The sequence below is a fragment of the Onychomys torridus genome, chromosome 20, assembly GCF_903995425.1.
Source record: "Onychomys torridus chromosome 20, mOncTor1.1, whole genome shotgun sequence".
Lineage (NCBI taxonomy): Eukaryota > Metazoa > Chordata > Mammalia > Rodentia > Cricetidae > Onychomys > Onychomys torridus.
Window position 1 is genome coordinate 37,159,025 of NC_050462.1, and position 27,981 is coordinate 37,187,005.

The 27,981-nt window shown below is 44.2% G+C and overlaps 1 protein-coding gene across 3 annotated transcripts; it reads left to right on the plus strand.

Moving 5' to 3' along the window:
- Positions 1-42: 42 nt before the first annotated feature.
- Mdm1 (Mdm1 nuclear protein) lies at positions 43-27,981 on the plus strand. Of its 3 annotated transcripts, XM_036170096.1 has the most exons (15): positions 43-178; positions 1,089-1,203; positions 4,702-5,090; positions 6,112-6,246; positions 8,380-8,544; positions 10,004-10,098; positions 10,177-10,276; positions 15,621-15,650; positions 15,984-16,159; positions 17,372-17,671; positions 18,549-18,658; positions 18,744-18,853; positions 23,649-23,901; positions 25,657-25,716; positions 27,144-27,981. In XM_036170096.1, the coding sequence occupies exons 1-15, from the start codon at positions 161-163 to the stop codon at positions 27,254-27,256; spliced, it is 2,169 nt and encodes a 722-aa protein (XP_036025989.1). In that variant the 5' UTR covers positions 43-160; the 3' UTR covers positions 27,257-27,981. The 3 variants fall into 3 exon arrangements, with proteins under 3 accessions (XP_036025989.1, XP_036025990.1, XP_036025991.1); XM_036170097.1 differs by lacking the exon at positions 15,621-15,650; XM_036170098.1 differs by lacking the exon at positions 6,112-6,246.

Sequence of the window (27,981 nt, forward strand, 5' to 3'; positions counted from 1 at the left end):
GCCGAGCGGCGGGGCGGGAGGGCGGCGAGCAGTGCGCCGGCGCGTCGTCGGGGACGCCGGGGCAGGCTCTTGCTAGGGAACCAGTGTTGTCGCCCCGCCCCCTCGGGGGCTTGTGGTCCCGTTAACTGTCGGCGGGGCCGGTGCGGTAGAGCAGGGCGACATGCCGGTGCGCTTCAAGGTGAGATCCGGGGGGCTCGGGGCCGGTGGCGGGGACCCCCGCCGGGTGAGTGCGGTGCGCGCTTCGGTCGGCCTCACGGAGGCTGCTGGCTTGGAGTGTGTGCTGCGGGGAGCCGAGGATGCTGCGGCCCGTGGTCCAGCGCGGAGGTGCGGGGGTGGGAGAGTTGGATGCGGTCCTGATGGAAGCCCTTCGGGGGGCCGGGCGCCAGGAGCGGAGACGAAAGGCAGCTTTCAGTGTAGGACAGCCTGTGGTCCCTCTGACGTTTGCACCCAGCCCCCCTTTTCCCGCAAAACTTTAAAAGTGTGCGTGTGTGTCTTCGAGTTGGGAAACGGGCCCGCGATAAGAGGAGAGCGTGGGTGGGTCTGCAGCTTGCCTCGTTGTGCGTTTGTTGTAGGGGTTGCTCACATTTCCAGGTCTGTGCTGTCTGTGCCTCGCACTGCCCTCCACGCAACAGGTGGCCATAGCGTTCCAGAAATCCCCACTCTAATTCTTAAGGGCTTGTCGACGGAGTGAGAGGGGGACTTGTCTCTCTCCAGTTGCCTTCTGTTAAAAGGAACTAGGAGGAATCCATACTCTTATGCACTTGGTCGGAATTTAGGGTAAATCCCTAGTACACTTTATCAGATGAGCTCACACTTGAGAAACCAGCTAGAGGGCAGCCTCTCTGAGCATCAGACTCCTGCTTCCATCCCCCTCAGGTGGTTGGGAGGATTAAAGAGCTACTTAGCCAGGGCTGGGTAAATATTAGCCATTTTTAAGGAGCTTGTCTGGGTTTAATTATCATTCTTAGACCATTTCAACACTCTTCGGAGGTTGAGATTTTTCTTTTTTCCCTTTTCTGATGCTGGCTTTAAAAACACTGTTTATTACACGGTGCTGCAATTGTACTTTGCTGTACTTTGCTGTACAGGGGCTGAGTGAATACCAGAGAAACTTTCTATGGAAAAAGTCGTATTTGTCAGAGTCCTACAATCCCTCAGTGGGGCAAAAGCACTCATGGGCCGGACTTAGATCGGATCAGTTGGGTAAGTTGAGTAAATCAGTAGCTGTTATAACCTGAAAAAACAAACAAACAAACAAACAAAAAAACCTTGGGTCATGTTTACAAAACAATTAAAATCCGCTTGTCACGGCAGACTCATTCATATAGTTGGCAAATATTTATTGATGCTATACTGTGATCCTAAACTCCTTTATGTATAGAAAAAAAACCTCATTAAATAAGGCATTTCAGGTTGTATATGAAATAGCATGATAGCAAACAGGTTACAGAGTAGACTTGAAGGGACTGGCCTTGAGATTTGTTGTTTTGGAAAAGGCTCTTCTGAAGATGTCAGAGCTGGAACCTGCAAACTGAGAGGGTGGAGCATGGGGAAGAAGACTCCCAAAGTCTTGAGGAGCGGACGTGTAGGTAGAGCAGCTTGCCCAGGTTCAGTTAGCGTCAGAGGCAGGGCTTGAACTCGTCTGGGGTGGCCGGTGCCCATGAGTTCAGAGCTGTGCTCTTCTTATGAATATGCTTCTTCTCCAGACCTCAGAAAATGGGAGCCCTGGGCTCTACCCTCCCAAGTGGGCCTTAGGAAGCAGCGCCGCACAGGATTGTTGGGGAGGTCCAAGGGCGGCGTTGCTTGGTAAGGGTTTGACGTACACAGGTCAATACTTAGTGTCGTACGGATGGTGTGTGAGAAGGCCTGATTGGTAAGCCTTCAAACGTTAGGCATTTGACGCCAGGGAAAGGCTAGACTAACAATGAGGCACCAAGCCGGGAAGGCAGGAAAACAAGGAATGTGTTTAAGTTTGGAGAACAGATGGAAGCATGGTAGCTCTTTAGGGCTCCTCAAAGCACAAAGATTCTTAGCCCAGGGCCTCCGAGGTCCGATTCTCAGGCAGCATGCTGGGAAACCTCTCTGCTCCTGTGTTCTGTACTTTGGAGGGTTAGATCAGGAATACAAACTGGTCTTCAGGTATAACCATCTCATTGAAGGCCCGAGGGGTCTGACTGGACACTGGACAACTGGTTAACTTGCTTAGTTGTCCTTTAGCCTTTAGCTGAGATCAGCTGCATCCAAGGGTCCCGTGATGAGAGGAGACCTTGCGAGTGAAACCACTTCAGAGCAGGGTACGTTGTGAGGGAAGTGATGGTTTAGAGGTGGGGGTGGTAGGAATTTTAGGGAAGCACAAGGACCAGCATGAGGATTTCAGGGGACTCAGAAATGGAAATAGGAGGCTAACAAGGAGCAGCAGGTCTTACCTAGGACTTGCTGTCCGGCCTCTCAATACAATCCATCCCTTACTACCAGGGGCCTTTGCTGGAGCTGGGAAGACAGAGGGCAGCTGATCGGAGGATCTTCCTCTTTGCTCGTTCCCTAAATCCCACCTCTCTGTTCCAGCAGAAGTCTAAGGCATCGGTCTTCCATGTCTTTGCTTTGTTTTCATACTTCCTATCATAATTAGAGGGGCTGGGGAAATGGCTCTGAGGTTAAGACCTGGGCTTGGTTTCTGGTACCCCCATGGCAGCTCACAACTATCTGTGACTCTAGTTCCAAGAGATCCAACCCCTTCCGGCCCCTCAGGGTACCAATCATGCGTGCCCTATACATACCTACATACATTCAGGCAAAACACTCAGGCACATAAAATAAGAATAATAAAAAGGACTTAGAGGGTAGCAGAGTGTAGTTCAGTGGCAGAACACATGCCTAACATATGCGAGGCCCTGGGCTTGATCCCCAGTAGTGCCCCCAAAGTTAAGAAAATATTATTGACCTCCCTCCCATTTTAAAAATCGATCTTTAATCTTTTTCTAAGCTTCTACAAATAACTTCAAAGGATACAGATTCTGGTGGAGCGTGTCAATGCTCTAGAGCAGCCACCTCAGCTCACTTCAGTTTATAGGAAATATAATTTGCAAAGCCATCCTCTTGGGCGAACTGACTTGCCAAATTAGAGCGACTTTCTGGGAGAAAAGTCTGTGTGCTTTGGTTCAAGGTGCATACATGCACTTCCCAAGCGAGCTCTCAGCACCTGAAGTGTGTGGCGGTTGGAAAAGCATGAAATCAATGACTACTCCTTGGTTATTTCCAGCCCTTGCTTTCCTGTGAGATCGTGTCCATTAGGAGGGCCTGTGCGCTCTTGTCCCTTTGTCTCCCTAGCCCCGAGTTCTTGTGGTATGTCGCGGTGGCCCACCGCAGGTAGCGTCAGGCTGCTTGAGATGTGCTCCTGTCATCATCTGTGAAGTGGCAGCCGGACCCAGGTAGGCTGTAGCACATAGAAACCCAGAAGGCAGGCAGAGCAGGGTCAAGGAAGAGCACACGTGGAATTCGGGATCTAGAGAGTGCTCCTTTCTTCTGCTCACCCCACCCCCCGAGATGTCCTTGTGTGCCTATCCATTGATGCCTTCTAGTCCAGGGAAGCCCATGAGCGTGGGACCCTCGCTTCAGTGGCAGAGCAGCTCAGAGAGAGGTTTGGGAGTGGAGGGTTTACCTCATGTCAGCCTTCCTGTTGCCTTTCCTTCTGCTCTGGTCTTACCCTTCGTCAGGTGGAGCTGCCCTCCTCCTATTTAAAGAAAGGCCCCGAACTAGGGCATTCGCTCAGCGCTGTCACGGACTCCACCTACCTCAGTGGAAGGCTGAGGTCCAGTTTGGTCTCTGTACCCGCTGGACGGTGATGGAGAGAAATTGTATCTAGCTCTTGTGAAGGGGTCAGTCACTCTTTAGTTCTCAGGAAATCAAGGTGAAGGCGAACCAGGAGCGGGCATGGTGACATGGTAACATCTCACCCTCCTCGTCTTGGTCTGGTCTGCATAGGAGAAGCTTTGTGAAAGGTTCTGAATTGGACAGACCAGGGCTTATTGTTCTAAGTAGAACAGGAAAGTAACCAGAAACGGAGGCAGCACACTTCCTGGCATGCCAGGTTGCTCACCTTGTGATGCCCGTGACTTGTTCAAGGAGAGCTTGGACATTGTGACCTCAGTGGTCAGTTTAAAGCAGAATGAATATTTGCTGTTGAAAACTATACGTAGTTTTTTTGTTTCTTTGTTAAAGATTTATTTATTTACTATGTATACAGTATTCTGTCTGCATGTGTCCCTGCAGGCCAGAAGAGGGCACCAGATCTCATTACAGATGGTTGTGAGCCACCATGTGGGTGCTGGGAATTGAACTCAGGACCTCTGGAAGAACAGCTAGTGTTCTTAACCTCTGAGCCATCTCTCCAGCCCACGTAGTTTTTTAAAGTCCTGTAATCTGGAGGAACTTGCGTGTGTGTGTGTGTGTGTGTGTGTGTGTGTGTGTGTGTGTGTGTGTGTGCGCGTGGCTTGTGGGAGTTGGTTCTCCTTTGTACCATGTGGGTCCTGGGGATTGAATTCAGGTTGTAAGGCTTGGTGGCAGGCGTCATCTTGCTCTCTCTCAACTGAATCTTAAGCTCCAGCTCTCTCCTCACAGGTTTTATTAATCACAAATTTTATTAAGAGCGCTTCCCAACTGTGAACTTCGGTAGTAGCTACTTTTATGTGCTATGTTTTGTAGGGATCACAAAAGAACCAAGTTTTATTTCGAAACGAAGGGTTCCCTACCATGACCCTCAGATTTCAAAATCCCTGGAATGGAATGGAGCCATCACAGAGAAGGATATGGTGGTCCCACCAGAACCCCAGACCCTCCAGACACCAAAACCACAAGAGCCAGAGCCAGAGCCAGAGCCAGAGCCAGAAGAAGATGCTAACCACGAAAGCGCTCTCTCCTTAGAGGCTTCTAGGGTTCCCAAGAGAACTCGATCTCATTCTGCAGACTCCAGAGCTGAAGGGGCTTCAGATGCCATGGGAAAGCACCAAGATGCAATAAGAAACCACATACTGGATGATGAAGTGAAGTTGGAACCATCCCCCCAACCTCTTGCAGAGAGTGTAGATCCCAGGGTAGGCATATCCGGCGTATTTCTTTAGAATGTGACAGCTTTTATAGGTTTTGCCATCATTTCATAGTACTGCATTGTGTGTTTACATGTTTTTTCTTGTTATTATTTCCTTGCCTCGTGTCTCTGGTCTAGATGCCAGCAGGCTGCTGAGAGTTACTAAGAATGGCTGTATTCTTAACACTCACTGTTTCGTGCTGGTTGTGTGTAAGTCACGCCTTCCCGGGATGAACAGTCTGCCTCTGGATTTTATTCTCCCGGGACTCGCGCCCGAGTCCTAAGGGATGAGGTCAAGCTGTGGCAGAAGGGGAGAAGGCCATTTCCCTGGCTGGGGCGCTCAGCTGACTTCTGCCTAGCCTCATTTCACTTTCTTACTGTGTACCGGGAGGCGACAAACAGAAGCTCAGTTGACAGGAAGGAGCCTTCTGGCTGGCTCTCAAAGGCCTGCAGTTCTGTCCTCTTATGTCACAGCTGGCCTGCAGCAGGGCCCGGCAGGCACATAAGCAGAAGCAGCAGGGGTGGCTGTGGGAATCTCATTCTTCAGGCTGTTGCTCTTCCCCTAGCTTTCTCCAGCCACTGACTGGAACCCTGGAGCCATTTAGGGGTGCTGGAGGAGGATCCGTGGCTTGTTGAGAGAGCCGGGGGATGTAGGGGGACCATGGAAGGTGATGCGTGAGCTTGGTGGTCTGAGGGAAGGGTGCCCACAGAAGTGTGTGGGTAGGGCAAGGTGCTGTGATCTTTTTGATATTAGATTTAATTGTTAATGATTGGAAGGAAGGATCTGAGCAATACTATTTTTTTTTAGTCGCATAATAGTTCCTTGACACTATTATTAAGAAAGGAATTTTAAATATTTTGACAGTTTAAAAGCGATTGGAAGTTAAAAGTTTACTATACTGTATGTATATAGTTAGCAATACTGGACGATACAATGAAAACTTAAGGGGATAAATTTCATGTTACATGCTTTATAGTTTGTGGAGCAAATTTTAATAGTTTTGGATGGGTTTTCTTCTCCCCAACAGTTGGATAGGCATCTCCGTAAGAAAGCTGGATTGTCTGTTCTTCCCTTGCACAATGCCTTGAGAAACTCTGAGTACCAAAGGCAGTTTGTCTGGAAGACCCGTAAAGAAACAGCGCCCGTGTTTGCTGCCGGACAGGTAGTTCAGCAGCTGCGATACATTTCTGAGCATTCTAACCTGACTTAGGAACACAGACTTCTGTGGAACTGAGAGCTGAGAGAAAGTAGGAACTGACCGAGACCTGGTTCAGGTTCTGGGAGACAGAGGAGAGTTTTGCTGGACTTTGGCTCTCCCTTACGATTTCTATAATAATGTACTGTCCTGTGCTATTGATGATCCCCATTGCCAGAGCCAGTAAGCTGGAGACAGGACAGTGAAAACATTGGGGAGTGGCAAATGTTCACGTGCCAAAAGATCTTTCTAGCTTACCTTTTAAACCATTCAGTTGGTTATATTCTAAACTGTTGTTTATCTGACTAGTGTTTCGGCATGATGTGTATTTTTTAAGAAAGATAACCGCTTTGAATATTTAATAAATGTAAAGTATGTTGAAAGTAGCACTCGATATAATTGTTCCCTTGAATCAGCTGAACGATGACAGGGATTGAGTTTAGCTCTGTTTGTTTCTCATTACATTTAGATTAGATTAGATTTCATTATATTCTCATGCAGTTTTAGCATTTTATTACCTTGCTAATAACATTCTGTTAACTGTTGCTGTCTTCTGGAGAATTCTTAGTCTCTGAATTCTTACTTACGTTCTTAACTCCCAGGTCCATGTGTAATAACTCCAGAAGTTCATGACGGCTTCGTCTTTGTTTCTGATCGTGGTATTTTTCTTTGATAAGGCTGTGTACCTTTACATGCCCTTGATGCATTTTGCCTGTATTTCAGTGCTCAGTATATACTGTTTCTAAAAACCGAGACAATGATATATAACAGCAGGGTAATAACATCTGTGATCTTACAGGGTCATATGCACACCACTGATGATGTACATCATGGCAGCTTTGTTTAGTTGTTACATGTTTTAGGATCATATGAGGTGTAACACAAAATGGTGTGTTCTCTTTTTAGGACCTCATAAATAGGCGCAGTATTTTGTCTTGCTTGCTTGCAAGTGTTCTTAGATAGTAAGTGTCCCCTGAAAAAAACCTGTGACTTGTTTCGTTCTCGTACAGCATTTGACCTATAAGCTAGAGCTGATTCAAATCAGAGATTTCTTCACAAATTCTACATGCCAATGAAAGCATTTTGCAGAAATGTTTTTTTTCCCATAGGATCAGAAGTACAACGTAAAGTAAACCGCCAGCGGTGTCTTCTTTAATGATTCCATTGCTTTCATTAGCGAGGCTTTCAAAGGGTTTCTTTGGGAAGCAAACGCTCTTTGTAAGTTCAAAGTGCCTTGGCTTTGAGGTCTGGAGGCGCTAACTGATAAGCTTCCAGCGCTCTTTGAAGGAGCCATCTGCTTTGAATCAGGTGTCTTTTCTTAATAAGGTTGTCATAGTGATGCTGAAAGGGGTTGGGACAGTTTGGGCTGGGAAGCCCGTGAGGTTGTATGGTACAGAGGAGATGGGTTTGGATTGGGTTGGTGTAAAGATGCGCTGCTGTTCAGTGGCACAAAGCAGCAGCGGTGTATGTCCTACCCTGCGCCTTCCCAGAACTTCATTGGCATCCACGGTAATACACCAGCACGTGGAAACCATATTGAATAGGATGGATAAAAGAAAACACTTAAAAGAGAGATACAGTAGTTCTTGGATGTTCTCTCTTCATGGCAGTGCTAAACCTAAGGCTGCAACCAACAGGCAAGGAAAAAAAAGGCCCGATTGAGCAAATTTTAATGTTGTTTCAGAAAAAGGGGGATTCTGACAGCAGAGACATAATTTGTAGAGCTGACAATAGTGACTTTAATGAAGCTAATGTCTGCTCCTATTAGGAAAATATGTTTATTTCATCATCTCACTACAGACTGGTGGGAGGAAGTGGGGAACCTCTGGGAAGGGAAAATCAGACAAGGAGTATGGTTTATTTTTGCTTACGTAACATTTTGATCGTAATTTGACTGTTTATTAAGAGCATAGTTACAAGTATAGAAATTTGCCTTTGGCTACTAAGGACACACGTGAAATGAAATTGCAGTCATATACAATTTTGCCTTTTTGTGCACTATAATTCAACTTCTTAGGAGTTTCTAAGAGCAATTAAACATCTAAGTTCTGTGTCACTTAGAACCAACCAAAAACTGGACTTCTTTTTGTTTGTTTTAAGGTTTTCCGAAATAAAAGCCAAATTGTTCCACAATTCCAAGGCAGTGCAGTCATCCACGAGACTGAATACAAGCGGAACTTTAAGGGTTTATCTCCGTCGAAGGAGCCAAAGCTAAGAGAGGGTTTGAAAGGAAACGGTGGTCTTGAGACGTCGTCTCCAGAGAAGGTATCTGCCAACTCCCCACCTCTTCACCAAGGCTCCCGACTTCCCCCGGCTGCTTTTGTTATCACCTGAGTTCTCTTTCTTTTGCCAGCCTTAACTCATTTGTTCATTCAAGGCCAGATGTTCGGTGAGTATGGAGCCAGGTCCTGTGTAGGTTTGAGAGAACAGGATGCAGATGCAGCACGGCTCCGCAGCGCTTAGGCTGCTGGGAGAAAGACACATAACTCACATTAATACAGCAGGGCCACACTTAGCAGTAAGCAGGTAAGTCTTCCATGTTAGTGCCAAGTGATTGGCCGTGTGGTGACGTGAGCTGCAGGGCAGCGGGAATGCTGGGAACGTGCATTTGAAAGTCGTAGCACACATTTATTTTAAGACCAACTTTTTATTATGTTAAGTTATAGCTAGTATAATTCATATCATTTGCTTCAGTGAATATGAACACCTGGGTTTGTGTGTGAACTTACAGGTATTCTAAGTTATGACATCAGGATAAAAGTCATTGCACAGATTATAGGAAGATGAAATATAAAATATTGTTTTTTTTGTCTCCTGTAGTAATGTTTCGTGATACTTTGTGGTTTTTAAAACTAGAAGGTATATAACTAAAAGTAAAATTATATACCTGTGCATGTGTGTGTGGATACAAGTGCTCGCACACATGCACACACACATGCATGTAGTTAGAGATTTCCTGCCTGGCCCACAGTCAGGACAAATCTCTCTTACCCGCCAGTCCCATAGTCGCTCAGACCCAACCAAAAAAAGCACACAGAAACTTATATTGCTTATAAACTGTATGGCTGTGGCAGGCTGCTTGTTATCTACTTCTTCTATCTTAAATTAACCCATTTCTGTTAGTCTATACTTTGCCACATGGCTTGTGGCTTACCGGTGTCTTTACACGTTGCTTCTCATGGCAGCAGCTGGCAGTGTCTCCTCCCAGCCTTCCTGTTCCCACCTTCTCCTCTTCCTTGTCCCGCCTACCCTATCCTTCCTGCCTGGCTACTGGCCAATCAGCACTTTATTTACACAGAGCGATATCCATAGCACATGCATGTTCACTAAGCACACAAATATACATTCTTCTGACCTATGACATTCATGGGGGTGGAAAGTGTTATTCTGTAAAGCACTATGGTAACTTAATTAGCAAAACTTTAATTACTATAACATTTGAATGTAAATTTAAGGACTAAGTAAAAATCTGTTCAATATATAGTAGCTTTGTTTGCTTAATATTTAGATGGCATTTGTTAATCTTTAAAAAACAAAACAACAAAACCCTAATCAGGGATCTCAATTTGTTGATTTTTTTTTCTTGTTTTCTTTAGTAGCTAACATCTAAAAGCAAAACTGTAATAGGATCTCCAAGCCTGCCTTCATAACATCTTTGTTTTTATTCTATTGTATGACTCTCTAAGCATAAACGCTTACATTATTTCCATTTCAATATAACAAGGCAGACGAGCCTTTAGAATTAGAAGTAGAGATGGGATCAGAAGACTCAGATCAGCCTAAAAAGAAGCTTGCTCCGTGGAGACACCAAAGGCTTGGGTATGTATTCTATAAGGAGACGGTCATTTTTGGGTGGTCAACACGCTAAAGTACTTACTTCCATTTTGTCTCTCTTAGCAAGGTGAATTCTGAATATAGAGCAAAATTTCTGAGCCCAGCCCAGTATTTCTATAAAGCTGGAGCTTGGACCCGCGCGAAGGAGAACGTGCCAAGCCAGGTGAGCCTGTGATTTCACATTTTCTCCCAGCCTAAGCAACAGTTTTACAATGAGTTTCATTCACGATTTCAAGATGAACGCTACAATAGTAGCACTCCAATTTCAACTGTCTTAAAATTGTAGGTAGTAACTGACAACTTACCGGTGTGCTCACTGTTTTTATACCAGTGGTTTCCTTAGAGATTGATATTTATTATTAAAGTTATTCTTTACCATCCAATAGCTGAGAGTTTAATCGGTTCAGTTTGCATTATGGATTTGTTTCTCATGGCATTCAGACCTCCAGGCTTCAACTGAGGGTCATCGTCCAGTCAATAATGTATAGATAGCAAGGCTGCTGACAGCTTGTACCATTGCAGCGTGTAGGAGAGGGTGGGTATAGCCTGAGCTCATTCACTTTCCAGTTCTACTCTTGGGGTGTCCTGACTTAGGGAGACACTGGGGATCTAGACAGGCTGGAGGAAGGGCTGTTATTTACTAGTGCTGGGAAGCGGGGCTCTAGGATAAATAGTGGGACAATAGGATTGTCATAGAAGTAGTATCTTAAGAGTATCCTGACAGTTTTCAACCTTTTCCATGTGCACAAGCTAAATTGAAACATTCCTTAGCTGGATTATATAATAATAGACATTCTTCTTTTCCATCCATCTTTCCAAAGAGGATACATTGGATGGGGAATGCGTTTGTCTAGCTCAGTGCTTAAGGCCATGGCTGGCAATTATGTGCCAGCCTCTGGGGTCAGGTGTTGACCCCTCTGAGTTGCTGGTTTTTGGAGCTGGCCTCTCCCAGACAAGTGGTCTGCCACTCCTGCGTCAGCATTCTGTTTCAATAGGTTCCTGGATTTTTTTCACTGCAGCTACTTCCAGTACTGTCTACCTGAGCCTAGTGCAGGTTACATAGGACAGAGGGAGAGTGCCAGCCCCCATTTCATCTGGGCCATTTGTCTATTCACTCCGGTGAAATCAAATAAAAAAAAAATTGAGTGTCAGAAGCAGTAAAGGATGGAGAAAGGATGGGGACCCCCAAGCTCTTGGATGGCTTAGTATTCCAGGTCTTGACAGAGAGAGTGTGTCTGGGGAAGTGGGCAGGGCAGGAGAAATCGGAGGGCACAGAACAGAGTGACTGCCCAGGGCTGGTGGACAGGGGTGAGGTCCTGAGAAAGTCTTGTGTCAGACCCATCCCTGGCTAGTGTGTGACTCCTTTAACAAGGTGAGTTGGTGTTTGGGCCTCAGCTCGAATGTTTAGTGTATTCAGAGACTGGAGAGATGCTGAAGTCAGGCGCTGTTCCTTACATTGCCCTAATGGAGGAGAATGTGTTTTCTCAGTTTTACCTAGTATGATATCTTGATGCTGTAATCTCTTGTTACTAGAGGTGATAGGTAGATAAACTAGGGGTGAAGTTTGTCCCACCCTCTTTTATCAAAAACCTGAAACTTAAATTGGTAATAGAAAAGAATAACGATTCTCTAAGACATCGGTGAGCAGTTTTTATTAACCAAGATACAGACATTTAGTATGGGCCATATTTTGCTGAAATACTATATTTTTATTTCTGGACAGTTATTTGTGGTATGTGACTGATGATTACAAAGTGTCAGTACTCTGTTATTCCCTCCCTCCAACATTTTTTGGTGTGTGTGCTATGTGTGTGGGTGTGTGCAGTGTGCGTACATGCCTGTGCACATGGAGGCCAGAGGTTGGTGTCACTCACCACATTACTTTTTGAGACAGCATCTTCACTGAACTCACTGATGGGCTAGACTGGCTGCCATTGACCCCCAGGATCCTCCTCTGTCCTCCAGTGTTGGAATTATACTACATAAGTGGGCAAGCACTCTAACCACTGAGCCATAGCTCCAGCTCGCAATCTTACGTTAACTCACCTCTTGACTCACAATCTTTTAGTTCAGATACAGTCTTCTTTTCCTTTTATAGTTTTGGAATGCTGCACTTCTGGAATCCACTTTTAGCAAAACTACTGAGAGTTCTAAGTCCCACGTGCTTATTCATTGAATGTCTGTGTAGTTGGTTTTGAACGTGGTTGTGTATTCCACATCTGTGCAATGTTATCATTGCGCTGCTGCTTTATAATGCTCTTAAAAGAACACTCTATGCCTTTAGTAACTGAGTCTGTTTTAAGTTAATTTGTTTTTGGTATTTTGGAAAAGGGTCTGACCTTGGGCTCACAGAAAACCTCCTGCCCCAGTCTCTCCCATGTAGATATTACAGACATATGTCACAATAGCTGGCTGGCTATTGGTGTGACTTTTAGGACATTTGGGACTTTGATTATAGATAAAGATCCACATTGGAGATATCTTGTAATTCAACAGATGCTAAAAGATTATTCCTCATTTGGGGGGCACAATTTTTGAGAAAAAAAAATCTTTCAGTTTTTCTGAATTTGATTTTTCTGCATGTAAATTTTAAACGATTTAGTTCAATTTGGGAAAAATAATTTGGTAATGAAAACATTTTACTTTTGGTATTCAGATTGTGTGTGTCTGTTGTCTGTGTGTGTCTGTGTAGGCCAGAAGAGGGTGTTGTGTAACCTGGAACTGGAGTTACAAGTGGTTGTAGGCCACTTGATGTGGGTTCTGGGAACTGAACTCTGGTACTATACAAGAGCAGCAAATGCTTTTTAACCTCTGAGCCATCTCTCTACCCATTGCTTAAAATATTTATGTCCTGTTATTGGGAGGCATGACTATGTGGATTGTTTAGTTGGGAATAATTTATTCCCATCCTTTATAGTAGTCCTGGCCATTGGTCTCAGGGGTTATTTCTGGAGTCCATACTCAATTTTACTCTCTTGCCCATAGAACATCTTACTTTGAGAGATGTCGGCCTCTTCAATTTCCATCTTAGTTTAGAATTATAGATATTTAAATGTCAAACTGAAATGTTAGTGCTGACATTATTAGGAAGGATGGCTGATGAAGGACTGTGAAAGCCTTGGATTTGTATATCATAAGTTGATAGAACTGAATGGTTATACTGAATTTCCATGAAGTGTCTGCTCTCCATCCCTTCTAAATAATTGGTATCAAAAGTGGATCACTGGATGACTGGTGGTTCTTCAACCACCCTCTCACGTGTGAAGCATTTGGAGCTTCCATGTGAATAGGATGTAGCCTCCTTTACTGTTCCTTCCCACAGCTCAACATTCAAGGCTGTGCTGATCAGATCCCCCTTAGAGCCTGTCCTTCAGTTGGTACCTCACTCATTTATTAGGGTACAGATTGCGATCAGGGTGATAATGTAGATACAGGCCTGCTTCCTTGGTCATTGTGAGCCCCCTGAGTCTGAGAGTTCCTTGGCTCTGGTCACTCTTTACCTCTGCTGCTCAGTGCACACTCTGGACAGTACAGAATTCCTGCTTCAAAGCTGCACTGCCCCTCCCTGCCACAGGTTCCCAGGTTCATGGAGAGAGACCCTGAGGATACAGGAAGTGATCCTAAGGCTTGCAGCTGTTAGGTAGGTGATGAAACGTTTGATACATGGGCACTTACATGAGGCACCTCATAACCGCTTTCCTAGTCATTCAGAATGCCCTGCTAGTCACTCAGCCATCTAAACCAGACGACTTAGTTCTGCTGTTGATACAAAAACTGTTACTGCCCATTTCCCTTGAAGTCTAGGAGTTGATAGAACTGATCCGTGCGCATAGTTCATTTTTGGCAGTGAAGAAGAGTAGGATTTCGGATCATCCCTCAGGATATTTTCAAGTTTGTCTGCATAAGAGTGGTCTGCTGGGTCTGTGTGGTCTCCTGTGCTCTCGTAGACCCTCACTTTGAGATGGGTCTTTCCCTGGACATGCAATGCTCTCCATCCCTTGTTTCCAACTGTCTTCTGAGGAGCCCTGGGTAGTTTTTTGCATCGTGGGTTTCATCGTTTATTTTTGTCTGTTGCTTTAAGTGAGCAAGTGGTGTTAGTGCACAGCACTCCAGTCGTATGAGAGTCTTACCTTAATGGTAGAGAATGAACACATTTTCGGGCTGGAGAGATGGCTCGGCAGAGGAAGAGCTTGCTGCCAGCTCTGCCAGCCTGAGTTTGGAGAGCTGACTCCCTAAGGTCGCTTGTCCACATGCACGCACGCACGCACGCACGCACGCACGCACGCACGCATGCAGGCGCATGCACACAGACACAGACATGCACACACACACATACACGCGCGCCTGCACACACGCACAAGTGTAACAGTACTGCTACTATAGAATAAGGCAGTGATGATAATGCATAAACAGCTTTTCCCCATGAAGATTAAAAAAATGACACTATTAACAGTCATACCCAAAATAAATCATCAAGGGATAAAGGAGTTTACAAAAATATGAGCATTCTCTTTTAAAAATATGGAATTAGCCTGGCGGTGGTGGCGCACGCGTTTAATCCCAGCACTCAGGAGGCAGAGCCAGGCGGATCTCTGTGAGTTCGAGGCCAGCCTGGGCTACCAAGTGAGTTCCAGGAATAAGGTGCAAAGCTACACAGAGAAACCCTGTCTTGAAAAAACAAAAACAAAAAACAAAAAAAAATATGGAATTATCAGTGACAGTCAAAGTTGTTAAATATAAAAACAACAACAACAAGATTTTTAAAGCTGAATTTTAACAATTCAGCCTTTTGCGTTGTGGTTTCTACACTGTAATCTGCATTTAGAGAAGCGAGCCAGCAGGTGGCGGTATGATGTGTAAAATAAAAGGGTTTCAAATGGGGAGTTAGTCCTTTTCATAGGAAAGGGGGCTATTTGCAGATTAGGGAATGCCAAGTATTCTATAGTTCATCATAATGTTAAAAACATCTTGTTGTTGAATATACACAACCATTATTTGGTAGGGATTTCTATTCAATTATATATTTAGTTAGCACTGTTTTTTTGAAGTTGAGTTTTTGCTGACTCCCGGGGAACCTGAGGGATTTGGAGAGGGACTCTCACCACTTCAGTGTATCTTCTGTTATAGGAGCAGCTGTGTAGAAAGCTGGGAGAGTAGGCCAGACTGGGAGTGACTGATGTAAGCATTCTCAGAGGTGGGGAGCTAGGAGTAGCAATCAATTACCTGTTAGAACACCATCCCAGGCAGGGATGGGGAGCTAGGAGTAGCAATCAATTACCTGTTAGAACACCATCCCAGCCAAGCAAGAATGTGGCTGATCCTTGAGGCAGTATTATGATGTCTTGGTTACTGAGTTAAATGTTACTAAGAATACAAGAAATATTGATTGACAAGTTTATATGTATTTAGAAGGAGGAACAATAAGGTACACCATCTCATTGATTCCCATTAATACTATTTTATGGCATTAACCTGTCATTAAGTGTGTCTCTGTATTCCTCCCCTAGGGTTCTCTAAATGCCATGTGGTATGCAGAGGTTGGTTGCTTTTGAGTTCTTAAACACTATAATAATGCTTAGAATACCTGTATAATTTCATTTGTAATAAAAAAGTATATGTCAATATTTTTCTTAGCTGCTACAAATGTCTCCTTGCCTGCTAGTCTGAAGTAAATTAACTGCATTGTGCTTTACCCAGTTGTCTTCATTTCTGCTTTAATGCATAGTCTGATGAGTGTATGTGGCTCTTATTTTTGCCTTCCTTTCTCATTGGACTTTGGCTGTATTTGTGCATTGACTTTAATATGTCCTTGTTGATAACTGTAAAAGAGCCTTGACAATAACGGATGACATCTGTGCTCTTTGGTGTAGGTCAAGGAGCTCCGAGAAAAGGCTGAGTCTTACAGGAAGCGAGTTCAGGGAACACATTTTTCTCGGGACCATCTGAACCAGATTCTGTCCGATAGCAACTGCTGTTGGGACGTGTCCTCAACCACGAGCTCAGAAGGGACCATTAGTAGCAACATCCGAGCATTGGATCTTGCCGGGTGAGGCACTCTTTGGGGATGGTGAGAAGAGTGTGTTGTAGCTTATGCTCATTGTAGAACGACATAGGGAAAATGACCTGACTACCCACAATCTGCCTTGTACTCAAATGGTTCTCTGTGACACGTACAGCTATATTGTACTTGCTCTTTATGTTTCTGTGTGGATAATACATTGTCATGGAAGGCTAAATTTTGCAATATTTTTGTAACAACCACAGAACTAGAATGACTAAAGGTTAGATGTAAAAAGAACTTTAAGAAGTTGAAAGAGCAACCATAAAAACTCATGTGAGTATAAGCTAGTGGTATATACCCATTATTATTCACAAATACAAGCTAGTAGTATATACCCATTATCATCCATGAGTATAAGCTAGTGGTAAATATCCATTATCATCCATGAATACAAGCTAGTGGTACATTATCCATTATCATCCATGAATACAAGCTAGTGATATATATCCATTATCATCCATGAGTACAAGCTAGTGGTATATATCCATTATCATTCAGGAATACAAGCTAGCAGTACATATCCATTATCATCCATGAATACATTTTTGTGGCTAATATGGAACCTGGTCTCTAGTTGTAGAGAATTCTCTGCTGTTTTGAACTTTAAAGTGAATACAGTTTACTTATAAGAGAAATTACACATTGATTTGTAGCAAATAAAAAATAATTTTAAGTTAGAGCATGCTAATGTAGTCACATATACCAAATTCATTTATAAATTCTATAGATGACCCTGCTTTAGAAGTTTAGAAAATACTGTCTTTAATAATGTTTTGGAAAGATGAACCCAAAACATAAAAATTTGAATCTGCATACTTGTTCAGATGTATACTTGAGTGTGTGCATGGATATGAATTTAGTTACAACATATTAGCTGAGTTGGGGTATTAGTCTTTTTCATTTTGATGGTAAATAATGGCTTTTGCCACCAGAAGTACAAGCATGTATGTGTGAAAGTAGGTAAATATATTACTTTTTGGAATACTTTAGTGGAGACTCAGACGTAACTTTCACTTACTGTATTCTACAATAACTTCAGTACCTAGACAAGGCCATCAGTGTGGAAAACAAGAGAAGGACCGTAATGAACTCACTAAACCACTCAAACGCAGACTTACAGTAAAACTGTCTTTGTTATGCAGTGATCGGGGATGTGTTTCATTCTTTTATGTTGCATTTTTTTTTCCTGTTATGCAGTGATCCTGCCAGCCACAAGACTCCCCAGAAACACCCTCCTCCCAAGCTAGAAGCCAAAAAAACTGCCCTGGAAGAGCAGCCCCTGAAAAATGCCACCGAGAAACTGGCCCTGCCAGAGGCGGCCACCATGCCTGTCAGGAGGAAGCTGGCCTGGGATGCGGAGAGTACCACTGAGGACCCGCAGGAGCAGCCCCCAGCAGATGGGGAGGAGGAAAGCGGGAAAGACAAGCCGATCTCTGTGGGAGAGCTAGAGAAACCGGACACACAGGACAAGTCCAAGGCAGACAGAATGAAAGAAGGGTGAGACCCACACTTCTCGCGCCTAGAACATTCTAGTACATGGCGGATATGCACTTGCTTCGTCACCAGGTGTAGGGTTTACACCTGCAGCTTTATGACTGATAAAGAACAGGTTTGCTTTAACACGGTGAAGTAGGCACAGTTAAACATGGCGTGTGCTGAAAGTCAAGTCATCACCGAAGCTGATGGGGCACTGAAACGCTGTGCTTCCGGAGGGGGCAATAGATTGTTCTCATTTACATCCTGGTGGCGAGGATGTCCAGGTTCGTTATGGGCCTGGAAGAATGACCCCATGGAGCAAACCAGTGTTCATTAATCTCATAAAACCCGTTCTGTCCAGAAGTCATGGCTACTGTGTTGTACTTAGAGAGTGGCTTCTGAAAATAGCTGATAACGGGTTGTATGTGTAGACAGCTTTGGGGGAGCTCTTCATTGCTGCTGCTGGTACATCTTGGCTGTAGTTAACCCTTTATTCATTCATGGGTGTCGTAGCTAATGTGGAACGTGGTGCCGACCAAACGGAAGTCTTAGCTATAGATTGCTGATTTATAGTGATCTTCCCTCCTTTCTAGTACTCAGTTCCTCTTAACTACATACAGATCAAGAACTTTTAAAAGGATTGTTTTTAAGTCAGGGATTTCCCTGAATACTGGAGGCTGGTTTAGAACTCATAACTCTCCCGTGCACTCCTCCTGTGCCCTAAACACTGGGATTATAGGCATGTGTCACCACTGGCTCCCTGCAATAGGAACCTTATTTTTTTCCCCCAGAAACAAAGGAGACTTCTCTTGGACAGTTTATGCGTTATTATTGTGCTTCATAATTGTGATGCCATAGTTTTGATCACATTTTCCTGATAGACTGTTTCACTTTTCAGGTCGGAGCCATCTTCTGTTTCCTCAGGAAATGGGGGAAGGCTCCCTACTCCGAAGCTGAGACAACTCGGAATCCAGCGGACTCACCATGATCTCACGACTCCCGCTGTGGGTAAGAGTCAGACCCTGCAATCCACAGTCTGCCTGTGTAGAATGTAACTTGGTGTGATTGACACGTAGTTTCTGGGATTTTCCAGGTGGGGCGGTCTTAGTGTCGCCTTCGAAAGTGAAGCCTTCAGCCCCAGAGCAGAGGAAGAAAGCGTCTTCCCAGGATGGCTCAGACACTCTGAAGAAAGACCTTACTAAGGTAGACATTTGTGTTTCAGGGGAAAACCTCTATTCTTGGGTTTGCAGTCTCAAGTAGTAAATGACATGTAGGCTTGAGACTTCAGAAAATCCAGCCCACGTTCTAAACACGTTTTGGTAACACCAGGCAAAGGCACTGGAATTTCTTGACTGACTTTTTTAGTTGTGATGTTGTATTGCTGCTGATGTGTTTCCACGTATTCTTTAGTAATGACTCATTAGGAAGGAAAGAAGAAAAACACAGTCTGTTGTCTGGTAGCTGTGTCCCAACCATGTTTCAGGCACTGTTTATCATTGGAGATAAAAACTAGACAGAAGTCCCGCAGCTCACTGGGCTTACTGTCCAGTGGAGGGCGGGGCCTAAGTCATCATAGTGAAGGTAAAACACAGATAGGTGTCAGTGCTCTGGGAAAACTAAGGTGGGGGGATGGGTAGGAAGTGGTCCGGGAGGGGCTCACTGGCAAGGTGGTGTGGAAGCGGAGTCTGAAGAAGGTGGAGGACTGGTCTGGGCCTATCTGAGAAGATGTCAAAGAGAAGTGAAGAGTCTCTGAGGCGAGAGGCCATTGAATTCATTAAGTACCAGTCCTGTGCTCTTGTTACTGGAACAGCAAATAGCCTGGGTGATGGCTTTTGAGACAGAATGCTGTGCCAAGTTGTGTAGGGCTTCGTGGGTCATAGAAAAGGCACACACTTTGTCTTCAATGAGCTATGAGGTAGGAAATGTTGGAAGGACAGAGGAGTGACGCCATCCCACATGGACTGACCCAGAGTCACTCTCGGCCTGGCATTGAGAATGGACACGGGGACAGGACATGTGTGTGAAAAGCAGTCAGTCGCTAGGTCCAGGAAGACATCACCATGACTTGGATTGTGGTGGGAGGGGGTAAGGCAAGAGTTGCTGAAAGTTGGGATATGGTGTGGGAGGAAGAGAAGAATCAAGGATGGCTGAGAAATTGGCCTGGGCAAGAGGAATGGAGTTGCTTTTTAACTGGGATAGGAAAGATGGACAGGACAAGATTCGTCAGAAGATAGCAAGAGTTCTCTTGGATTTGAGAAGATGGTGAGCTGTATGAGCGGACATTGCAGATAGGAGCTGACAATGCATTTGAAAAGCTGGACTGAGGAGAGATACTGGATGCTCTGTGTAATATATATTATATTATATTTATGCAATATATATGTAATATATGTATATATGTATCAGTGTAGCTCAGGGTAGCATATTTGTCTAGTGTGCATGAGATCCTGGTCAATCCCCAGTACTGCTAATAAATGAATGACTGTTTATTCTGGCCTGGAGAGATGGCTGAGTGACCAAGCATATTTGATGCACTTCTAGAGGACCTGAATTTGGTTCCTAGCACCCACATCACGTGGCTAATAACAGCATGTATGTCTGTACACTGCATGCATGCCTAGTGCCTTTAGATTCTGAAAGAAGGCATTAGGTCTCCCTGTTACTGGAGTTACAGATGGTTGTGAACCTCCCTGTGGGTGCTGGGAATAGATCCAGGGTCCTCTGGAAGAGCAGCTGAGCCATCTCTCCAGACCCTGTTTCTTTAGCACACACTGACAATCCTGCCTCAGCCTCCTGAGTGAGTTGTGGGGATTATAGGTGTGCATCACACTTGCCCCAGATGTTATAGATGACATGAAGAACCCTTGTGCACCAGCTTGGTTTATCTTGTAGATGCATCTTACCCATCTGTGCACATGCTACATAATATGGGCCTGACAGTAGATCTGGTAGAAGCTACAGCCTCGGGAGGAACACATGTTAGCTAATCAGACAAAGTAAAACACAAAATTGAGAACCAATGAGGTTTCAAAGCTGAATTATGCAGTGCTTTTCTATGAGGAATTACCTAGGTGTGACAGTTGAATGCGTCTTGAGGCTGAGGATATAGCCCAGTGGTCAGGCTCTTCCTTAGCAGAGGAAACTTCTTTGAAGTCAAAGATGTTCTTAGAAGTCATAATTCACCTGTGACAAGAGGCATCGGATGCTCTAACCTGGTAAAGGATGGAAGAGAGGAACATGGCTCATGGCTTGTACAAAATTCCCAGGCAGAAAAGAACAACTTTCTGTTCTGCTTGGGAAACACTCCTCCAGGGTCTCTGCCAGAGCACCTGTCTGCTTAGACAGTTCTGGCTGAAGTGTTAGCCACTCCATGCACCCATCCACACAGCCCCAACCACAAAGCCTCACCCATCCCTCGGAGTCACCTGAAGTTTAATTCCCAGCCCTTCTTCCTACCGGCACAGCGCATGGCAAGGGTCATGGTATAGCGCCAAGCTAGCAAAGATAGTAACTGAGACTTTCCGATGTAGATGTAACAGTCTTATTAAATAAGAAACAGAGCCAAATGCAGAGTTAAAAGCCCAAGAGGTCAGAGCAGTAGCTAAGAGCTGAGACTAAAACCGCCTTCTTACCCTTCGCTGCCGCTGCTGTCCTTCCCCTGAGAAAGAGACCTACTTCCTGTGTGTCTGTCTTTTTATTGACTTTCTGTTCTGCCTTCTCATTGGTTATAAACCCAACCACATGACCTCCTCGTCACTGCCTGTCTGTACAGATATATAATAACATGTTCTATTATGATATTTTCACACACATGCCGTGCGTTTTTATCATGCTTGCTCCTCATTACCTTCTCTTTTCTTTCTTTCTTTTTTTATTTATTTTTTTGGTTTTTCGAGACAGGGTTTCTCAATGTAGTTTTGGTGACTGTCCTGGATCTCACTCTGTAGACCAGGCTAGCCTCGAACTCACAGAAATCCGCCTGGCTCTGCCTCCTGAGTGCTGAGATTAAAGGCGTGTGCCACCACCGCCTGGCCTCATTACCTTCTCTTGTTCACCTCCGCACCCATTCCCATAACCCCCTTCTTCCCATCTAGTCCTTCTAGTCCCCCCTTCTTTCTCTCCTTCCCTCTTCCCTCCTCTCTTACTCCCACCCGGTTTTTGATTTTGCTTTTGGTGTGACCCCCACTGTGTTAGGTTTGTTTTTTTTTAACAGAATCCCAAGTGAGTAGTTATTTACAGGAGCATGGGCTGCCCACCAGTAGTCACACTACTGAAGAAAAATGTCTCTCCCTTCCCAGAGACCATAGCTGCCTAATCATACTCAAGAAGTGGGGGACCCCCACCCCCACAGAAACCATCATGGACCTGTAAGTCCCCAAGGAAGAGTGCTGAGTTTTAGAGAGAGAGGGAAGTGCGAGGTGGATCTAGAGGGAAGACAGGGTAGGATATGAGGTTGGGAAGGTGGGGACGGGGAGGGGCTTGGATGTTTGTCCTAAAGGCATTGGGGAGTTCCTGGAGATCTGAAGTGGAGAGCAATAGGGTTTGACTTGGGGTCAGTCAAGTCACTGCTGTGGGGAACTGTTATCTGCAGTGGGGACAGTGGGAACAGTGAGCCAGTAGAGAGGGGCCTGAGGCTCAACCACATCAGTCCGGTTCATTAAGCCCGGGGATCCGTTCAATTAAAAGAGTTTGTAGGTTTCATTCAGCTCTTTTCAGCAGCAGCAAAACCAAGGTGACCAGAGCCTCTAAGCTACACAGGAAGAAAAGACTGTCCCTTTAGTGTGACTTGTCACTTTCTAAGTGACCAGGAGAAAGGGGAGGCGAATGGGAGATGTGTCTTCTTTTACTGGAGTTGAAGTTCTCGAAAATGATACCCCAGGTTGGAAATGGGTAAATGTCACATCCATGGGCTCAGATGAGGGGATGAGGGGAGTTCAAGGGATGTCTGAGACTGCTGTGCCTGTGTTTGCAATCTGTGGAACTCTTAGGATTAAGCTACACTGTCACTGTGGAAATCCGAAAATACTGACGAATAAGAAAAGGACTTCTTTCATGCCCGCTGTCTCTGGTGATGGTCAGTGTTAAGTTTGAAGGTGCTTATAGTGTATAAATAATTGGTACCCTACAGGCAAGGTTTCAGAATCCATTTTTTTTTTTTGTTTTTTATATGCTAGTTTTGTTTCAGATTGTATATATCTTTTTCTGATTAATATATTTTCTTACTTAGCTCTACTGCAAATACATTTTTGCGCTATTAAGCATCATTTATTTTAATGGCAACATGAATGCTATTTGTAATTAAAAAATTTTGAACCAGATGCTAATGTTCAAATAGAATTTTCAGATTTGTAGCATTTTATTTTTTATTTAAAAAGTAATATAAAGAAATCCGTCTGTTGACTACATTTTGGTGTATGTCACTGTTAACCTCTCGGGTCATTATTACTCAAGTATTAATACAGCATTAAAGCAGACACACTTGTAGAGCTCATGCTGTGTCTTGCTGGGCTCTCACAGAGTGAGCTCCAGGATGTGTTGCTACTTCCAGGTCACCTCTGTAATATTATATTCAATTTAATTAATTTTCACAATTTGGTAAGTGAACAGTTAGTACTTCACTGCTTTTATTTTGTGATTAAAAAACTCTAGTGAGGTAGAACATTCACTACACTTACATCTATCTGAATTAGTGACATACGCCTGTTTCTGCTTCGTAATAAAACTTACCTCTTCCTGCTACGAAGGAGATGCTTCCATAGCTTGATAGCAGTTCATTGTTGGGCCTGTCTTCCCACGTTTTGTGCATTTTAAACATACATTTTTTTGTCCTATTAGCAGCTGTTTCTCACGTTAGTTGGTCACGCACACAGCCTCCTCTCTGTGGACACACCGCCACTCCCCCATGTCTTCTGTGACTTGTGACTTTGGCATTTGAATGTTGGCTCCCACATGTGTGCATCTTTTCTTTTCTTTTTCTCTTTTCTCTTCTGTCATCTAGAAAGGAACCCACCGTACGGTGTCTCTCCTGACCTCTCCTGCTGCTGGCATCAAAACAGTTGATCCCCTGCCTTTGCGGGAAGATTGTGAAGTCAGTGTTCCCAGATTTGCTGAGCCTGCTCTTCCAGGTTCGAAAGTTCCAGAACACCAGACACACACCCCTGGACAGCCTTCTACTTCGTGTGTCCTGCCTTACTGGCATCCTTCCAGCAGGATCCAAGGCTGTCTGCGAGACTCTGAATTTCAGCACAATGGTGAGTATCTTTGTTTTAATTTCTTGTCTTTTTAAATCGAAGGTGTTATACTGATAGATAAATACAATAAAAAGTGCCACATGCTGACAAAAATTCCATTGTTTAGGTGTTTCCTTTCTTCTAATAATTTATGATGGCTCCTCCTCCTCCCTCCATCTCTTCCTCAGATCCTCCCTCCCTCCCTCTTTCGCCTCCTTTCTCCTTATTTTTTAATTGCTTTCCTTTCAGCAGGGTCTCATGGGCTAGCCCAGGCTAATGGGTTTCTGTGAACAGGCAGATCTCTTTGCGGATACTGGATTTTGCTGCTGTACCCAACTTCACATTTTATAAAGGGAAAGGTGTCTCTCACGTTCTTACCAAGGCACCGTAGAGAGACCAACTAGCTGCTGGTAGCCCCCTCCTCTTCAGGAAGGACAGCAGAAACTGTTTCTAGATGTTGTCTAGTGGTACTGGGATGTGGAGTTCCAGAGCTGGTTTTCCTTGGGTTTTGGTAGACATTACCCTCTGTTTGCGCCCTTCCTCCATCATGGTTGGGAATTCCCAGCAGTTTTCACTCCGGAGCTTGTGTGTGGGTGTTTTCTTTCTGTTGGCTTTGGGATTGTCAGTTCATGCCCCATGCCACCGATTGATACTTTACAACAATGCATCTTGAAGTGGGTGGCTCCCCGTTCGCTTTCCCGGTACCCCGTCGACCTTTCTGAAATAGTAATTTCTTCCTGTCCTCTGCTGCCCTGCTGCTCCTGTTCGGTAGCTACAGGGCACATGGCCACCTTCAGAGACAAATCTTTAGTCCACTTTCGGGAGACGCAGTAATTCAGCTGTGTAAGTGTTGAGAAGTTTGTGACCTAGCTGTTGCATAAAACGGTCTCCAGAGTCCTCTGCTTCATCCCAACCCCCGTGTCACCCGGGGACAGACAGACAAGCAGACAGATACCTGGTGACTCGCTGCCTCTTAGCTTCTCTGCTCTGCCCACTTGAGACCTCTGCTCTCGTGGTGAATCACATACTTAGCCCCTCTGATTCTTCCCATTCTCCTAACTTGGTTGCTGTTTGCTTGTCTTCTGTTTTCTTTTTTTTCTGTGGCTTCGGCTCTCTCTCCAAATGTGTACATTGAGTTTGCCATCTCTCTGTGGAAGCTCACTGTGTTTCTGTGAAGTTAAATCAATGTAGGAGCTTATTCATAGTTTATGTCCTTGCCAACCACATTAAAACTACCCAGTGGCCCTTTGATGTAGTAGTTTCTATCAATATACACAATTAATTGACAAGTATGGCTCTAGAACAGTGGTTCTCAATCTGTGGGTCACAACCCCCTTGGAGTCAAATGACCTTTTCACAGGGGTCACGTATCAGATACCCTGCATATTAGATATTTACATTACAATTCATAACAGCAAATTTATAGTTATGAAGTTGGAATGAAATAGTCTTATGGTTGGGGGATCAGCACAGCACGTGGAACTGTGTTAAAGGGTCGTAGTGTTAAGAAGGTTGAGACCCCTGTTGTAGCAGGTGGAAAGTGCACGAAAGAGGGGCCAGCATCTAGTGAGGTCTCCTTGACACATCGTCTCCTGGCAGAAAGGCGAGAAAAAAGGGCAGACACTCCCCGATACTGCCCTAGGTCACACCTTCTGAAAATCTCAACAGCAATCCAGTTTCAGCATGAATTTGGAAGGGACAAATGTTCAAACAATTCCATTAATATATGATGTCTGGTAGCTAAAGGATAATGTCTTCTTCCTTTTTGTCTTTAAGTGGGAAAACCAAGGCTGAACACTTTGCAGTTACCACCCCGAGAAGCCTTCAATGATGAAGGTATTTTAGTGTTTTTTAGATCAGCATCAGCTCTTTTGTAAGGTGGTTTGTAGTATGGTGATGTGACGTTTGACCAGCACTTCAAAGACCTCAGAGTTCTTCTGTAGATATTTTTACCTTAGGTCTTTGAGACCTTAGGATAAAGATGAAATTGTTCCCGTCTTACACAGGAGTCACAGGGACTGTGTGCTGAGGAGTATTTCCCCAGCAAACATGAGCCTTACTTCAGCAGGGCCCCTGGCTCTGTTTGTGTTCACCTTTCTGTCTCAGAAATTTGGCCTGATGTTAATCCATATTTTTCTCAAATGCCTACGCATTCTTATTTTCATTTCTATAAATATGTGTAATTAATGAAAATAGACCCCTTTTCCTCCTGTATAGTCTTCATCCTATTAAATTTTTTATTTCAATAAAGGCAGGAGGAATTTTGAAAACTTGAGGCGAACATTCAAAATGACCGTTGTCCCATCCTGAGAGGCATGGCTGTAACCTGTAAAGTGCCAATAAGTTTCTGAATGTATTAACTTTGAGTTGGGAAATAAATTTGAACTTAATGCTCTTTACATTGGCAGCTATGTATAGTAGAAGAACTCTTTTAGTAAGTTTGCATCTCTTTAGTCAGTGAATGCAAGTTATGTTTTAAACGCAGATCTGGCTACCTTGAATCTGCTTTTGCCTTTTGTCTTGTTGATAGCAATGTTTGTTACCATGTGATAGATTTGCTCAGTCAGAAGGTGGGATTTCAGTACCTAGAAAGAGTAGCTTATTGCCAAACATTTTTTTTTTTTCACACTTAGTGAGATTTTGAAAAGGTGATATAATACCATGTTAAAATGTAGCATTTTAAAAAGACTTATTTGTATTGCTCTTGATAATGTGTGTGAGCATGTGCACCTGCATACTGGTACCCTTGAGGCCAGAGGCATGGCAATCCCCTGGAGGTAGAGCTGCAGGTGGTTGTGAGCTGCCTGATGTGGGTGCTTGGAATTGAACTCAGGTCCTCTGGAAGAGCAGTATGTGCTCTTAGCTTCTGAGCCGGCTCCCCAGCCCCGCATTTTATTTTCTTAGTTGAAAACCTTTTTGCTCCAAATAGTTGTTCTTTTGAAAGTAGGATAAGACATCTCAAGATGAATTGTTTCCCTATAATACTGAAATCATAAGCTGTGCTTAATTACTGACATTGTGGGATTTCAACGATGTAAATAGGGTTCTGGTCACACTGGCATGTTTGACCTCTGATAAACTTAGACAACTGCCCTGAGCTATGATGAGTTAAACTTGCCAGTTACCAGGTCCCTTGTTTTCTGGTAGACCCAGCATTGCTCTCAATAGGGTGGTTTTGGTTTTCTGTTCCTAGTACATTAAGCATCCTCTTGTTCTGTGGAGATTTCCACCAGGAATGTAATCCTGGGATTCTCTCGTTACAGATGCAGACAGACTGTCTGAGATCTCTGCCCGCTCTGCGGCTTCCAGTCTCCGGGCTTTTCAGACTCTAGCGCGAGCTCAGAAAAGAAAGGAGAATTTCTGGGGCAAAACATAAACCTGCTCCTCTTATCTAGAGAAACACTGGCATCCTCTTTCCTTATTGCTTACTGTGTTAAGATTTTCGGATTGATTTCCTCTTGACACTTCCAACGTAAACTATTTGATTTTTCAGTAGATCATCCTACCCAGAAAATTTTAATGCAAGTGTATCTGAATTTAACTCTTCGAGAATACCTTGTTACTTATCTGGCTATGAAGACGTAGGTTATATAGTTCTTTACACGTTCTGTCTTTTGAATCAGGTGTCGGGGTGGCTGGAAGAAGTATGAACGTCATCTGTCCAGAGTATATGCTAAAGGGATAACATGATGTCAGAATTCAGATCTCCCAAATTATATCCCCTCCCAGATTGTTCTAGGCATTTCCATAGCCGTAGATAGCATCAGAGGAATCCTCCATTCCTTGACTTTTGCTTCAATGTTTTCATTAGTACCTCCTGTACAGAGTTGCAGTGTTGAGAGACTTGTACCTTGAAAATCCGGCTGTATATATTGTTCTTATTTATGTAACAAAATTTGCTTGAGAGAATATGTATATTTTTGATCTTTTTATGTATTCTATTTGTACAATAACTGGCATACATTTGAATAATGTCTAGATTCTGAGAAATTATTTGTGTAATGGAGAATTAAAACTTTGTAGACATTTGAAAATGAAAATTAGGTGTGCTTGGCTCCTCCAAAAGGTTATCATGTGGAATAAATGCCTTCTTGAAACATT

Bases quoted from the DNA above. Each gene is read 5' to 3' on its own strand.
- Mdm1 (XM_036170096.1), top strand. The intron at 1,204-4,701 runs GTAAGTTGAGTA...TATGTTTTGTAG, and splicing joins ACTTAGATCGGATCAGTTGG to GGATCACAAAAGAACCAAGT. The intron at 10,277-15,620 runs GTGAGCCTGTGA...TTCCTCCCCTAG, and splicing joins AGGAGAACGTGCCAAGCCAG to GGTTCTCTAAATGCCATGTG.